The sequence below is a fragment of the Neofelis nebulosa genome, chromosome 6 (assembly GCF_028018385.1).
Source record: "Neofelis nebulosa isolate mNeoNeb1 chromosome 6, mNeoNeb1.pri, whole genome shotgun sequence".
NCBI classification, from domain to species: Eukaryota; Metazoa; Chordata; class Mammalia; order Carnivora; family Felidae; genus Neofelis; species Neofelis nebulosa.
Window position 1 is genome coordinate 98,301,082 of NC_080787.1, and position 16,419 is coordinate 98,317,500.

At 37.5% G+C, this 16,419-nt stretch overlaps 1 protein-coding gene across 2 annotated transcripts in view; it reads left to right on the top strand.

The window, feature by feature from the left end:
- The window catches only part of LIN28B (lin-28 homolog B), a 131,501-nt gene extending 119,304 nt beyond the window's left edge, over positions 1-12,197 (top strand). For both annotated transcript variants that reach the window (XM_058734832.1, XM_058734833.1), the window contains one exon: positions 7,290-12,197. In XM_058734832.1, coding sequence (XP_058590815.1) covers positions 7,290-7,659 — 370 coding nt within the window. In that variant the 3' untranslated portion in view covers positions 7,660-12,197. The remainder of the gene's footprint in view (positions 1-7,289) is intronic.
- Positions 12,198-16,419: the final 4,222 nt, after the last annotated feature.

Sequence of the window (16,419 nt, forward strand, 5' to 3'; positions counted from 1 at the left end):
TGTGTTTAAGTACATCTTTCTCCTTGTTTTTTCAACTTTTCCATTAGCCAGAACAGATTACCTGTCTGGAATGTTGTTTGTTACCCACAAGAGAGATAGCGTTTGTATTTCAAATACAGATTTAACATATGACCTGGAATTCATTATTATGCTCCTTCTCAAGCTATGGTACAAAGTAGCAGACTCTGAACAAATGATTATTGTTCTGTGGGATTGCCACAAAATCTAGCAAGTACTTCTGCACATAATGGAATGAAATACCAAAATGTCTGGCTTATAATTATACCTGATTGAAGTGCCCTTACATGAAAAAGGCTTCCTTTGTGCCTATTTCTCCTATGATTTCCTTCCCCTTCCATGTCCTTCTCTCTCTTAAAACTGCTACGTGTTCTGTCCCTACTTTGCTTGAAACCCATTCATCACATACCTGCCCCCCACATTTTCCATCTTACTGTTTTCATAAGATGATGAAAGGTTGGCAAATAGAGCTATTACTATATTTTAGCTGGTTTTCAAGGTACTTTGGTGCATTTTTGGCTGGCATTATGATATAGACAACAGACCATGGCATTAATCAGAGTGAGTGTCCCAAAACTAACAAACATGGCAGCCAGTCTGAAAAGCAGTCGGAAGACATCAAACAGCATAAAATATGTAAATATATAAATCTTACCATTCAGCTATTTATATACATTTCACTACTATCTAGTACAGAGTTATGCTGCTTTTTTTTCTATGTTGGAAGTGATTTCCTCCCAAATGATGAAGGTATGTTTTTATTTTCTTCTTGTTTCCAGTGTTAGTCTTGAAACTAAAGATCATCCAATTTTCATTACTGTTGATGAAATTTTCTTTAATAAAACATTATTATAATCTTATCCCTAGTTCTCTGAGATATAATTGAAATTTCTTTTTTTAATTTGTTGCTCTGGGAAATTTGTCTCCTTTTCGTTCTGGAAACTTATATTCTTTAGTCTGGATTTCCTTTTTAATATTATTTTTCTGATATTTTTCTCCTGCACATAACAGGTAGTCTTAAGTGCTTTCTTTGTTTTTCATTTCAATTTATGAAAATGATTACATAGGTATCACAAACAGTTCAACTCACTAAATAGGCAAGGTATCTAGATAATTTCCCATCATAGAACCAGGTGATAAAAGAGCATAGAACAGTAGTTGGTAAGTAAAAACTACCCTCTGAACTCAGTGCAAACCCCAGATCAGTTTAGTTAAATGTTCTGGAAACTGAGGTTCCGAGGATGCCTAGAGTATTTATTTCTACCGCCAGCAGTTTTTTTATTTTAGTTTATATTTTGTAGTAATCTGTACACCCAACGTGGGCTCAGACTCAACCCTGAGATCAGGAGACATGCTTTTCCAACTGAGCCAGCCTGGCACCCCTCCACTGGCAGAAGTTTTAGAGTTTTGAATTCCAATTAGTTCTGTGCCACAGCAGACTCACTCTTACTCTCACTAAAAGCAGGCAACATAGAGCCATCCAGACACCTGCCATTTACTGTGCACCAGAAAGAACTGAATGGCAATTACACTAAATTTTGCTTTTTAAAAATAATACTAAAAACCCAGTTTTCTTTCAGCCATCTATCACTTGAAAAGATTTCAAAAAGTACCAAAGCCAGGGCCTCTATCCTCAGATATTATAATTTAATTGGTCTGGAGTAGTGCCTGGGCATAAATATTTTTTTAAAAGCTTCTGAGATGGTTCTAGGACTGCTGGTATACAAGTTCACTGTTGGATGATGAGCATTAATAATGAAGGTCAAATTACAAAATGGAGATGAAAGTTTATAATTGCTCTTTTTCTAATTACACAAATAATATATAAATTCTTTCTTATTGTTTAAAAAAGAAACTGTATGGGGCGCCTGGGTGGCTCGGTCGGTTAAGCGTCCGACTTCGGCTCAGGTCATGATCTCACGGTCCATGAGTTCGAGCCCTGCGTCGGGCTCTGTGCTGACAGTTCAGAGCCTGGAGCCTGTTTCAGATTCTGTGTCTCCCTCTCTCTCTACCCCTCCCATGTTCATGCTCTTTCTCTGTCTCAAAAATAAATAAATGTTTAAAAAAATTAAAAAAAAAAAAGAAACTGTATGAAAATTAATATAAAAATGAAAGTCCCCCTTCACGTTACCTCTCTTCTCCTCAGATGTAACCCCTGTTAATTTATGGTTTATCCTTCTAGTAGTTTTTCCATGCATTTAAAAAAATGCATACAATTACTTATAACCATATACAGTGTTTTTGAAGCATAAGTAGGATTATACTATATTTGTGTGTTATCTTGTGGTGCTATTCTTACTTAATTTATCTTGAGATATTTCCATGTGAATACATACAGATCTACCTCAGTTAAAAATAATATTGTTTTACTTCATTTCTTTTAATAGCTGTGGTGTTTCTCAGTGTATGTGGGTTCTAATTTCTTTTTATTTTCACATATTTACAGCTCAGTGGTAGAGAGCATTGACTATAGCAGACTACCTGGTTTTGACTATAAGCATTTATTATTATTGTTAGTATTATTATCATTTAATTTTTCTATTTTTTACCTATATGGGCAGCACTGTATTAGAATACATTTCTTTTTCTGTAATGTTTATTTATTTTTGAGACAGCACAAGTGGGGGAGGGGCCAAGAAAGGAGGACAGAGGATCCAAAGCAGGCTGTGCGCTGGCAGGCTGACAGCAGCAAACCCAATGTGGGACTCGAACTCACGAACTGCAAGATCATGACCTGAGCCGAAGTTGGACACTCAACAGACTGAGCCCCCCCAGATGACCCTACAATATATTTCCAATACAGTAAAATATTTCTATAAGCAAATTTTTAAAGAGTTAGCACTGTTGGGTGAGAGGGTATGTGCATTAACATTTGAAATGTACTGTCAGTCAAATTGCTCTCCAAAAGAGGCCCTCTCAATTTACATTCACTGCAACCAATAGAATCTCATTCCGGTATTTATTTCAAGGCCTAAACAAATCATTCACGTTGTAATATGATTTCATGGGATAACTAAAATGTTGGGAGAACGAGAATCCCAAGCAGGCTTTGCACTGTCAGCACAGAGCCTGATGCAGGTCTTGATCTCAAACCATGAGATCATGACCTGCACCAGAATCAAGAGTCAGACACTTAACCGACTGAACCACCCAGGCATCCCTCCATATAAAGTCTTATTGAATTAGCACTTTGAAATACTTAGAAGTGCCTAAGTTATATTTTTCAAATTACACTTTTAGGCAAAGCTGGCTCTCTGTGTGTGGTGTCACCCCTCTGCCCAACTTTTTATCACTTTTGGGATCCAGGGGAAACATACGATTGGTGAATTATTTCATCTAAGTCATTGAGGTATCATTTAAAAATTAATGTCTATATTCTAATCTACTAGTTTTCAGTCGGGTTCAGTTCTATAACCATTGTTACCATTATCATTTGAAAATATAATTAAGTTATTCTGTGGTTAGATCCCAAAAATGAGAATTTTTCTAAGGGTCATAGCAGATCTAAATTCTGATTTCAGGGGCGCCTGGGTGGCTCAGTTGGTTAAATGTCTGACTTCGGCTCAGGTCATAATCTTGCGGTTCACGAGTTCAAGCCCCACATCGGGCTCTGTGCTGACGGCTCAGAGCCTGGAGCCTGCTTCGGATTCTGTGTCTCCCTCTGTCTCTGCCCCTTCCCCGCTTGTACTCTCTCAAAAATAAGCAAAACATTTTAAAAAAATAAATAAATTCTGATTTCAGAATCAGAATTCTAATTTTTATTTTGAAATCCTCAGTACTTTGCATATGTTTTGATTAACTTATTAACTAATGTAGTTTTTTTGAGCTTACTTTATTAAGATCCACCTAATTACTTATTCCATAATGTAATAAAATATTTGTAAAGCCCTAAAGGATTTCCTTTTATTTATTTTGCCATTGTAGGTGCTTCTATCCTACTATATCTATTGTTGGCATTCTCGTTTCATTTAAAAATTTTAATCTTATTTTGATAGTCTTTTAAAAAATTGGCTTCAATACAGAGAAAGACAGATACCATATGGTTTCACTCTTATGTGGATCCTGAGAAACTTAACATAAACCCATGGGGGAGGGGAAGGAAAAAAAAAAAAAAGGTTAGAGTGGGAGAGAGCCAAAGCATAAGAGACTGTTAAAAACTGAGAACAAACTGAGGGTTGATGGGGGGTGGGAGGGAGGGGAGGATGGGTGATGGGTATTGAGGAGGGCACCTTTTGGGATGAGCACTGGGTGTTGTATGGAAACCAATTTGACAATAAATTTCATATATTGAAAAAAAATTGGCTTCAATTTGATTGTTATTTTCCATCTTAAAAAGCATCTTAAGTAAGAGGTAATATTTGTAGAATGTGCTAGCTCAGTAGAATTAAAGTATTTATAATTTTATAAGAACTTGATAAAGTTTTAAGACTAATCTGAACATTTTTATTTTACTTTATGTTTAATATGTGAGAAAATGCCCAATGTGCCATTGGTTCATAGTTTTATAAAATACTTAACCATGAATGATTTTACTTTTTATGGTTGGCTATCAGAATGTATAATGAAGTGTGATTATAGTTTTCTTCATATATAGTCTTTTGCTTGTGGATCTAGGTCTTTATATTAAGCATGTAGCCATACAAGGGCACACATGCCATTTTCATTCTCACATCAAATGTAAAATTCATTCAAACTAACAAAAGCAAGCTGATTTGGAGAGGTGTGGACAGTGAACAAAGGAGACAAGTACCATGTAGAGCTTGTATGGAGAGTGTGGTGTGGTATCATTTGTGTGCTAAAAGGTAGCTGAACATTTCCATTTTGGTGTCAGTCCCTTGGGAAGGACGGGGTTTCATAATGGGGTGTGATCTGCCCTCTTAGTAAGAGTGATTGACATTGAATGATTAAATAGAAGAGGAGAATAAATACCACTCCTCCCCTTTTAAGACTAAGCACATATACACTGAATGCAAATCTTTTCAGTGTAGAAGACAGTCTGGCCTAATGATAGCACATACTGAAAAGCTAGGAGAGTGAATTAACTGAGCAGATCAAAATGCAAGGAAACCCAAATTATATAGTATCCTTAAAAATAACTTTTAAAACCTGAAGGTAATGGTAAATGCACATACAGAATATGATGGAAGACCCCATTTGTAAAAGTGGAATCCTGACATTAGCTCTTGGTAAATGCATGGGCAGAATGGTTCCCTGAATTGGATAACACAGTGCATACCACAGTGACTGATGAAATTGATGTGTCCGCAGGAAAGCATGTTCTATTACTGAAGGCTTTAACTTATTTTCTCCTCTTCCACAATGAGTTCCTGAGTGGATGTTATTCTCAGGGAAGTGCATTTAATTCAAAAGAAGATATTTAATAGAAGGGCAGATTTAATTTAGTTTAAGAATTCACTTATCCGTAGAAAAGAGAACTCTGTGGGAAAACATTATTATAAGTGATATGGTTATATATTTCAAAGATACCATTTTTAGTGTGTTATTTGGGGGACCTGAACTTCAGTCATTCGTGGGTAATATAATTATTCTTCTTTAATTTTTCCATTATCTCTTAGAACACATGGCTAAAACAATTTGCATCTGGATCATAATATATGTTTTATTAATTTATTATATTAAGGTGTATAATTGCACAAGAAATAATCAGAAAAAGTGGTTTCTTGGTTCTTCCCTTAAATTTTTGAAAATATGATGCACTCCTTTTCCCTGGGATAAATACTTGTTAATTATTGCAAAGAATAAAAGCCCATCTTGTGAATCCATTATTCTAAAATCTGAAAGGTAATATTGGTAACTGAAGAAATAGGCCATAGTTATCCTAGTATTTGCCAGGTAAAAAACTAACCAAACAAAAAACACCCTCTGTGACTTGTCTCAGAAAATAGAATACTAGTGCTCAGTAGGTTAGTAGTAGCTTAGTTTGTCTTTGAAATATATGGTAGTATAAGTTGTTAAGCTTGCTCTCCTTTTGTTCCCCCCCACACACAATGTAATCAATTATAATTATTTTATTGTCAGTATAGTCTTAAGTTCATGCTCACAGTTACCACTTATTTGCTATCTTTTTAAAAAATATTGTGACCCGATCTCGCGGTCCGTGAGTTCGAGCCCCGCGTCAGGCTCTGGGCCGATGGCTCGGAGCCTGGAGCCTGTTTCCGATTCTGTGTCTCCCTCTCTCTCTGCCCCTCCCCCGTTCATGCTCTGTCTCTCTCTGTCCCAAAAATAAAAAAAAAAAAAAAAAAACGTTGAAAAAAAAAATATTGTGACCTATTGTTTGTGCTTCATATTAAGAATTATGGGGTCATAAATGTATTTAAAAATAAATTTAAAATAGAAAGCTCTTAAAACATTTCGTTTGGAGACAAAACAAGTAAATTCTATACTCAACAAGTGGATTAAAAACCTTTATAAATGTACAATATTATGTTCTTTATATTTTTTGAATGTAAAATATTCAAAGAAAATCTGACGAAAGCTGAGCAAATATATATCTCAGCTTTTAATTTTTTTTAATGTTTATTTATTTTTGAGAGAGAGACAATCTAAGTGTTTAGAAGCTTTCTTCTATAGCTTCTTCTGATTCAGATACTTACTATATTGCTCTAATATCACTTCATAATTTGCTAGATATCACTCACCATAGACATCTGACTTCTTATATATCAGATTTCACCACATTACTTAATATGTACAAAGGAAAAAATTCTTCCAGTTCAGCTGGTTTCCACAGTCAACATAATTAAACACCCAAAGAAATGTTAAACTAACAAAATTTAATCTGGTCTATAATTTTCTCAATTGCTGAGTGCATTGCAGTGCATATTATTATGTTAACAGCTTTATTTTTTAATGGACTTCTTTTTAAAGCTAGCTGGTCATTTTTTGTTGACCATTGGCTGCCCTCTAGTGGACTACAACTGTTCTTTTAAAATGACCTCTCAAACCTAAAAAAAAAAAAAAAAGTCATTTCTATATGGAAGTGTGACTAGTCTTTCATGTTTTAGTACTCTTGTTTTTCATTGACTATTATGCTTAGCACAATTAGCTTTATAACTTTGTTAGAGCATTTTGCCAAAGACAGTCTTGAAAGCAACTGGCATTAAAAATAGCCATTCCATACTCATTAATAAGGACATGTTAAAAGAGGCTGATCTCATTGATAGTGTATTTTGGCATTTTAAAAAACTGTACAATGTGTTTTATGGCCCGTGCTCCCTGCTTCTAAGACGTTTTCCTTGTTCTTGTTGCAGATGCTACAACTGTGGCGGCCTTGATCATCATGCTAAGGAATGTAGTCTACCTCCTCAGCCAAAGAAGTGCCATTACTGTCAGAGCATCGCGCACATGGTGGCCAACTGCCCACATAAAACTGTTGCGCAGCCGCCTGCCAGTTCTCAGGGAAGACAGGAAGCAGAATCACAGCCATGCACTTCGACTTTTCCTCGAGAGCTGGGGGGAGGGCATGGCTGCACGTCACCGCAGTTTCCTCAGGAGGCGAGGTTCGAGATAGCAGAATGGCCAGGCAGGTCATCTCAAGAAACTTCCCTGGCGAAGTCCTCTGCAGTGCCGGAAGAACCAAGCAAAAAGGGGCCTTCCGTTCAAAAAAGAAAAAAGACATAACCCTCCTTCTGAAATGTTACCGATTTCTTTCCCCAGTTGGGAAGTCTACCTCATGCAAGTACAGGGGAACAGTATTTCACAGCAGCAGCTGATTTGGGATTTTTAACTACTGTTGAGGAACTGTGAATTTTTTAAACAGACAAATCACTCTAAGCAAATTACATTTGAGCAGGGTGTCATGTTTTATGTGACTCAGAGAATGAAATACTATGTATATCTATATGTGCATGTGTGAGAGGGAGAGAGCCTGAGTCCGTGTGTGTGTGTGTGTAGGAGGATTTTCTATAGGAATGTAGACATATATATAAAGCGGGTTCGTCTTTATATATGTGTGTATAGAGATACAAGCACACACCCTCCCTCACAGAATTGGACATCCCCAAGAATTGCAAACCCATATGAAGCATTTTAGATGGTTTCAGAGATAATCCCTGGAGATTTTTCTTCAAATACCACTCCCTTTATATTACATGAAAATAAACACATGACTGTTACCTTTTGTGTGAACCAAAGGCTACTTCAGATCTCAGAGCTGCCAATCATATGGTACTAAAGGTTTTAAGTCATCAGTTCTCCCAAGTATGGGATTGCCTCTCTTTCCTGATGTCTATAGAGGGTCTCCCCTACCCCAACGCCCTTTGAAGGCAGTACCTTAACTCCATATGCCTCCGACTGCCATAAGCTCTTTTGAATCTGGGATCCATAACTCCAGAAAAGATAATGAATGTGTAATTACTGTGCCGATATTTCGATGTTTTTAATTCATGTGTTTTGACTGTAAATTAGATGCCTACTAAGAAAAATGAAGGGGGAGGGCAATGTACAAATGTAGTGACTTGATTGTTTTCCATGATGTTTTGATACCAGCTCATTATCATCTTTCACATGTTGTGAAGTTTTTAAGGGATTGTGGCAACAGCAGCTTCCCTTGACGGAGTCAGTCCGAACCATCGCGCCGAACAGGGGGGCCTCCTCGTTTACTACTGAAGACCTTGGAGGAAAACTCTAGTCGTGCGGTGTTGGTGTGGTTTTTTTTGTTGTTTTTTTTTTGTTTTTTTTTTTTGTTTTTTTGGTGGCTTTTTTTATTCCCCCTAGAGAGTTACCTAACTTGTCTCTAAAACCAGACAGCACAGGTAAGAATAAAATCCTGGGGTTGAGAACAAAAAGTAAGTGGATGTTCACAATTGCCCACTACGGTTGCCCTACAGCAGCGTGGGGTGGCAGGCAACTAGACTGGCGTTCCTGGGGCCGAGTGTGGAGCCTCTCCTAGGGAGAGCTGGAAGGATTTTCACACGGTGGCATTGATTTTACAGAGGTTCCCTCCATTGCTCATGCTGGAGTCACCTGCACGGCGGGTTCAGGGCGAACATTCAGGAATGGGGATAGAGACGCTTCTCAGGTTGGTCCCCAGTTAGGTTATTAACAAACTGGCTGGGGACCAGTCCTAGTATCAGTCCCTTTAGGTTTCAGTCATTAAAAAAATGTTGGTGTCCTCCTGGTTCTATATGTTATGGCTAACTTTCTGAAACATCTCCAAGAAGGTACCAATTCATTATAATGCTTTAACATGGGCAATAAACAACGTTTTGTGTGAGCCTGTTGGTGTAAGCTCAGATAATCAAAAAAAGAGAATAGCATGAGTCCATTGAGACCTGTTCTGCTGAGCAGCTCTGCCCCCTCCCCAACCTATCCTGGCCTGGGGGACGTAGGCATTTCCTGCTGCTTCAGCAAGCCAGCATTAGGAGAAAATGCCACAGGCTGGGTTGACGGTCCTTTATAGCTCAGCTTGAATTCCGTGACAGTGTTTGTGAGATTCTCCGTGGTTTATATGTCCGTGTGCTGTGATGCAAAGCTTACCTTTGACGATATTGAATGTGGTATATAGCTGTAGAGAAGTACTTCCTTGCCTTATGTGAGGATTGTAAGCTTATTTAAATTATGTAGACAAATCAAAGTGGCATTGCTTAATTTTTAGCAGGCATAATAAGCAGGTTAACAGGAAGAATGCAAAACATGATAAGTCACTTTGAAAATTCAAACCAAAGTTCCTTGACCTTATAGAAATAGGAAATTATGGACTTGAGAATTGGACATTCCCTGTTTACATATGAAAAGTTCAGAGCTGAGATCAAGATTTAAAAAAAAAGCATTTTATAACTGGACCTTATGGGTGCAATTTAAAGTCATTTTAAGCATCTTACCAGACTGAACTAAGAGCACATACCAAACCTATCTTATGGTTAAAAGCTGGGGTTTATTTTTTATATAAGAATATTATCACTATTACATAACATACTCAGGACAAAGAACTTTGCTCAGGGAACATACCATATAATGTTGTTATTGTTTCTTTACAGAATGGTCTACAGTCCTGCTTACTCAAAACAAACCAAATAACTTAGACCTTTATATAAGTATTATGTACTGATGCTAGTAATAACTACCTCTGAGTTTGACATAGATCAGAATTTTCAAATATCAGATATCAGCTTTCCTATTTTTATTTCCCATGCTCTAAAGCAGAATTCCAAACTCCTTGCATATGTGAATATCACTGATGTGAGCACAGTGTCCATTCACGTGGGTGAAATACTCTGTTTACAGCAAAAGTCTACCTCATAGTTGATGCATAGCACACCTTTATGCTGCTCCAGCCTTACAGTGGCTGATAATTCTCTGGTACAGAACCTTTTAATCTGTGTTATAGATAGCAATTCACAACTACATGTTTCTGACAAACACTTGTGAATAATGAAGCATCTCATTTAGTTATTAGCAACGTCTCCGGGCATTTCCTTAAAGTTATCATGTATTTAATTTAAAGACTTATGGGCACCCTTCCACTTAAGCAAAAATACAGAAAACACAGAAGCAATCTTGGACATAGCTGCTTTGCCCAGAGGTCAGGGTGGGAAGGGGTAGCAGGAGGAGAGGTTGGTGTATGAGTGTATTCATGCTGGGCAAAAGTGTAAAGGATGCCAATCTCCATTTTTGTGTCTGTGCTGCCCTAAGGCCAAGCTTATTTCAGCATTACTGCCCTAGGCACATAACAAACTAGCACTGGCTTGCCAAGGAGTGAACATAGAGTAAACGTGCAATGCCATTTCTAGCTACTGAGGAGAAGGGTCTGTGTGAAGCATCAGTTTACAGGGGTTACTAGTAGGTTGAGCAGGAGGACTGTAACTTAGTTGCCCCTTGACCTCACCCCCATGTCAACACAATTGTAATTCCTAAGAAAGATGCACTTACCAGTCTCTTAGCCCTGGGAGCTATTCATTGCTACATGGCAGATTATAGTAGAAACCTTTTTATACTTGCATTTCTAGTCTTTACTGGAAGACTTTGGATGTATTTTTACAACTGAAAAATTTTAAAAGATTTTTACCTGCTTATAACTTGGAAGTCTGGCGTGCAATGTAGGGAAAAAGATCAAGAAACATCAAAGTATTTAACATCGTTCCATCTACAAACATAGGATTTTTAATGCCAATATTTTGAAATATTCTGGCTCAGTTTTGTTTTGCACCAGTGTGGCCCCAAGTTACTGCTAGTTGTATTTAGTTTGTGAATAGAAGCCCATAAGTGTTAATAGACTTTGTAACATTCACTGTAAGATGAATTATACAGGACATGGGAAATCTCATTAAGTCTTAAAGTTAATTTAAATTAATTTATCTGTTTTCTCTAAGAAATGTTTATCATAAAATATATATGTGTATTTCCCCTTTGGTTATACAGTTTGGGAAAGTGTGTACAAGTGCAGCTGACTTTAATTTCCTAGATGTCCTAATGAGATTTATTTGTTTTAGAAAAGAACAACTCGTGAAGAGCGTCAAGTTCTGTCTTAACATAGCTGTCAGCAGCCTCTTTTAAGATGTGGTGGTTGTGTGATCTGTGTCATAGATGTCCAGTTAGAGTGTGAGAGGTTGACCTATGAATCGTTTTTAAATTTTATATTTGGAACAAAGCTGCGAAGTTATGGTAAAGTACTGTACTGTGAGAAACTATTACGCTATTTAATACATCTGTGGCTTAACACTTGTGAGTGTCACCAGCTTGAAAATGATGGTGTTGACTACCTCTTGAATTACTTAGTGTCTGTCAACCACTGGCACCCACCACCAAGCTGGCTTTAATTAGTATGTGTTGCTTTTTGGTATTAACAACTCTAACCATCCTAGAGACCAAAGTGAAAACTGATTCCTGTATGTCTTTAATATGGTGTTTTACCTAGTGTTTTTAACTTATCATGTGTAGTATTTAGATTACCTCATTGTCCATTTTGGCTCATGTTGTTTACAAGTGAAAATAACAAACACTTGAACTATGTGTGTTTAAAGGACAAAAAAGGAGTAGATGTTTGGAATGGCATTTCACTCATGTAATCATCTTGATGGACTAGAATACTGTTTGCCTTTCTGCAGACCACGGACTTTATATTCTCATTTCATGCCTGATGTCTTATTCTGTCAATTATGGATATTTTAAGGTTTAAAAATTACTTGATTAAAAAATAAAACATATAACATTGGCATTTATGATGAGTTTGGGAGATTTTTCATGATTTGTATGATCATTCAATTGAATGGATAAAAGACCAGTTAACTAGTGTTTACACCAACCTGAACATAAATAGCTTTAACTTATCTTCAGATATCGGTGATTATAGAAATGGAACTTATGACAATACAGGTGGTGAATAAATTCAGTCTAAACAAATGAAGAGAGGTAGGTCCTGTCATCATAAGGAATCCTCCTGTGTTAGCCAACATGGGTGATGCAGGCTTGTGAGTCAAGATACATACTTCATGTGGTCATGAAAAGTGGTCTAAAAAACAAAAATGCTCAAACCCTTGGAGAAACCATTTTAGAATTTTTCCTCAATAAGTTTAAAGTATTTGAAGAAGACAATCAAAGCCAGGTTATACCAGGACCAAGTATCTAAAATGTGAATGCAGATTATCAAAGTGTGTATCTAGTATTGGCACATTATGAAAACAATTTGATAAAACTATTGTGTTCTATAAATTGACCCCGTCTGACAATTAAACTCATTTTCATTTCCGTTCTACACCTGGATGCTTCACTTTTTCTTTCTTTGTGTGTGTGTGGGGCGGGTGGGGGGGGTCCTACTATGACTCTTTTTTCCCCCCTATGGTAATAAAACACATAATTTATCATCTTAATCTTTTTTTTTAACATTTATTATCAAGAGACAGAGACAGAGCAGGAGCATGAGAGGGGCAGAGAGAGGGGGAGACACAGAATCCGAAGCAGGCTCCAGACTCTGAGCTGTCAGCACAGAGCCCGATGCGGGGTTCGAACCCACAAACCACAAGATCATTGGCCAGAGCCAAAGTCAGACGCTTAACCTACTGAGCCACCCAGGCGCCCCCCATCTTAACCATTTTTAAATATCTAGTTCAGCAGTGTTATTTCACCTTGTTGGTGCAGCAGTGATTTCAGGATGTGAGGGTCTCTATCATGAATGTTCATGAGAGAGTGATTGTATAAATGTGTCATTGGTAATTATTTACTTTCATGGGTAATTCTTATTTACAAGTGAATCTTTGCTACAAAAGTAGAGTTGTACTTTACAATAAAGAATATGGAGGGCATTGAAAGATAATTAAAATAGTACATAATCCCATCACCTAGAAATAACCATTAATATTTTTTCTTAATTTTCTTCTGATTTCTTTCCAATAAAAAATAGAGAGGTTTTTAAAATAAAATTAGGAAATAAATGATGAGGAACTTTACACTTTTACATCATTAATGTGTAACTTTACACATGAACATCGTTAAATGTGTTATATCAAAAATTGTTCTCAAACAATGTGTCTTCTGATCATTAATTGCATGTGCAGTTTGAGGGAGTGAGATCCAGGGGGAGCAAGAAGGAGGGGCCCGGTTTGGGTGGTGAAGGAAGAGAGTCCAACACAGAAGAAACAGCATAAACAGAAGACTGGAGTCAAGACGAAGCAGTTCGTGTTCAGTCAACCAATAAAGAGATGAATGTGGTGGGACAAATTATTAAAAAAAGAAACAAAAAAACCAAAACAATGTTATGAATGCATTAGAGGTCAACCAAAGCATCCAGGAACCTTTCAGACATCCAACTTTGAAAGAAAGGAAAAGCACAGGAGGTGAGTACCCCATTTACCCTCAGCTTTTCCCCACAGGGCACCTCCAGCTACCTGAGGTGCCACAGAATGATGAAAACCCAAAAGAAAGTGGCCGTCTTTCTGAGCAAACAAATTCAGGACTGTCAAAACAGAAAAATTGAGAGACGAATCCCAGAGAGGAGGGAATCACAAAGAAGTGATCTTTCTATAGAGTCTTTTCAAGTCATTGAGTAAAAAAGACTCCACAGAAAACCACAGCTGAGATCAAGGCCACAACTAAGAGGAGGCAAGAGGCGCCCAGAGTAAAATTTAAACAGGTGCTTATGATAGAGTAGTACCTAGCCCTAAGCACCTCCCTTGTCTCACCTTAGTCCAGCCCCTGGCTGGGAGGCTAATGAAGTTAAAGGTGTTCTCACCAACTAGTGCTAGAGAAAGAGAGATTGAATTTCAAGCCTCGGAGTTAAATGGGCTTTGGTAAACACCTAGGCTTGGTGTCCGGATTTCAGAAGGGCTAACCCCTAGGAATAATGGTCATGTCCTAAGAGTACAGTTCCTACACTAGGGAAAGGGCAAAATTGAAGTAGACCAGCCCTAACAAAGCCTAAAATTAACCCTGCATGGACCAAGGTGACAGTTGGTACATTACCTACCTACCAAAAGAAAACAACCCTCCTTGGAAGAAGATAGCATCCAGAGCCTCTACAGATTTTCATCTAGAAAGTCTAACTTTCAATTAAAAAGTATGAAGCATGCAAATAAACAGGACCATTTGGCTAGAAACAGGAAAAGAACAGACATCAAAACACACAGGTAATTTGGCGACTGCAAGTATACAGGGACTTTAAAAATAACTGGTAAATAAATAGAGAAGATAAAAAGTCAAACAGATTTTAGAACCAAAAATTATAGTAACTGAAAATAAGAATTCAACAGATGGGTGTAACAACAAGTTGAAAGCAACAGGACAAACGATTGAAGACAAGTCAATAGAAAGTATCCAGATTTATGAACAGAGAAATTGTAATGGGGCAATATAGGTGAAACCCAATTACAGTGTTCTTTAAAAAAATAGCAACACAGTTGATACCGTTTCTTTTAAATGGAAATGAAGAGGACAATAAATGCAATGCAGCAACTAGGAAAGGTAAAAATTAAGAATTTTTCAAGATAGGGGCGCCTGCCTGGGTGGCTTGGTTGAGTGTCCCACTTTGGCTAACATCGTGATCTCGTGGTTCATAAGTTGGAGCCCCACATTGGGCTCTCTGCTGTCAGTATGGAGCCCGCTTCAGATCCTCTGTCCCCTCTCTCTCTGTGCCCCACCCCTGCCTGTGCTCTCTTTCTCAAAAATAAAAACAAATATCTAACAAAGAATTTTTCAAGATAAAAAATAGGCTTTTTTGTTTACTGTCTTATTTTTTAATGGGGAAATTGACAATATAGCAGAAATAATGAATGTGGAAAATCTACAGGTATTTACAAAATTATTACAAAGTTGTTTCCTTAACAAAATTATTACAATGTTACACAGCCTTGCCTCCCAACTTTCTCACTAAAATGGTAGCTAGAAGCCCTGTTGGACTTATGCTCTTTGTTTTTATCCTTGAAGGTGGATATCTTTCACACCTCATTGTGGGTTTGAAACCTAGTGAATCTGATAAAACAGAGAGGCGGAAAGACAAGATAGACTGATTCTAATACCAAGGAAAAGCAGCTCTTTGCCTTCATACCTTAATAGCATCTTCTCATGATCTGTCATTTACCCTTAAGGATACCAAGTGAACATTTGAAGGCAGAGGGAATCCCATGAGGAGAGAGATGGAAGCTTCTAGAAGATAGCCTAAGAATGGAACTACTTTCATGAAGGAACATGGGGGACAGGAGCTCTCACCACTTCTTTTGGTTACCATTTTGGAGGGCTCTAGATTTCAGGGAGGGGGGAGCACAAAGATAATTTTGGTATGACAATAGAGCTCCCTAGACCATCATTGAGAAGCTTGGGCTTCAGGCAATCTGAATATTTATAAATGCTTAGAAACACACGAGCACTTCACGCTGGAGCACCCACGTGCTGGTTTGGAGAAGCCTGGTTCACTACATTTGTCCTCTCCAGGAAGTTACTGGGGAAAAGAATATGGTGCTTCACTGATAGATAGGAGACTGACAAAACATAGGGAGTCCACTATGCTTCCTTTTCTTTTTTGTAATAAAGAACCAATGTAAGGTCCATTCAGAACAATAGAAAGTCCCAGAATCAATCGTAGGCTTTCCTTATGCATACACAGAATTCTACATTTGTACTACCTACCCATTTTTGCATTTTATACAAGCTGTTCCTATTACAGTCTATCATTTTGTGATAGATTCTGGTCCTGTTTTCTTGTTATTTTCATGAAATTGATTTTTTTTCCTCTCAAAAACTATGGGTTCTCTTGTCTGCTTTACTTACTAGAAACAACTGAAATTTAAACGAAAACCTTTTCCTGCTATTCATACAATTTTTGTCATCTTCAATTTAGAAATTAGCATATGTTACCCTTTATAATCCCCGCCCCCCAACACACACACACACACACACACACACACACACTTTCTGAAGTGGTTTCAAGTCTCTGGAAAATAGTCAATATTTCTG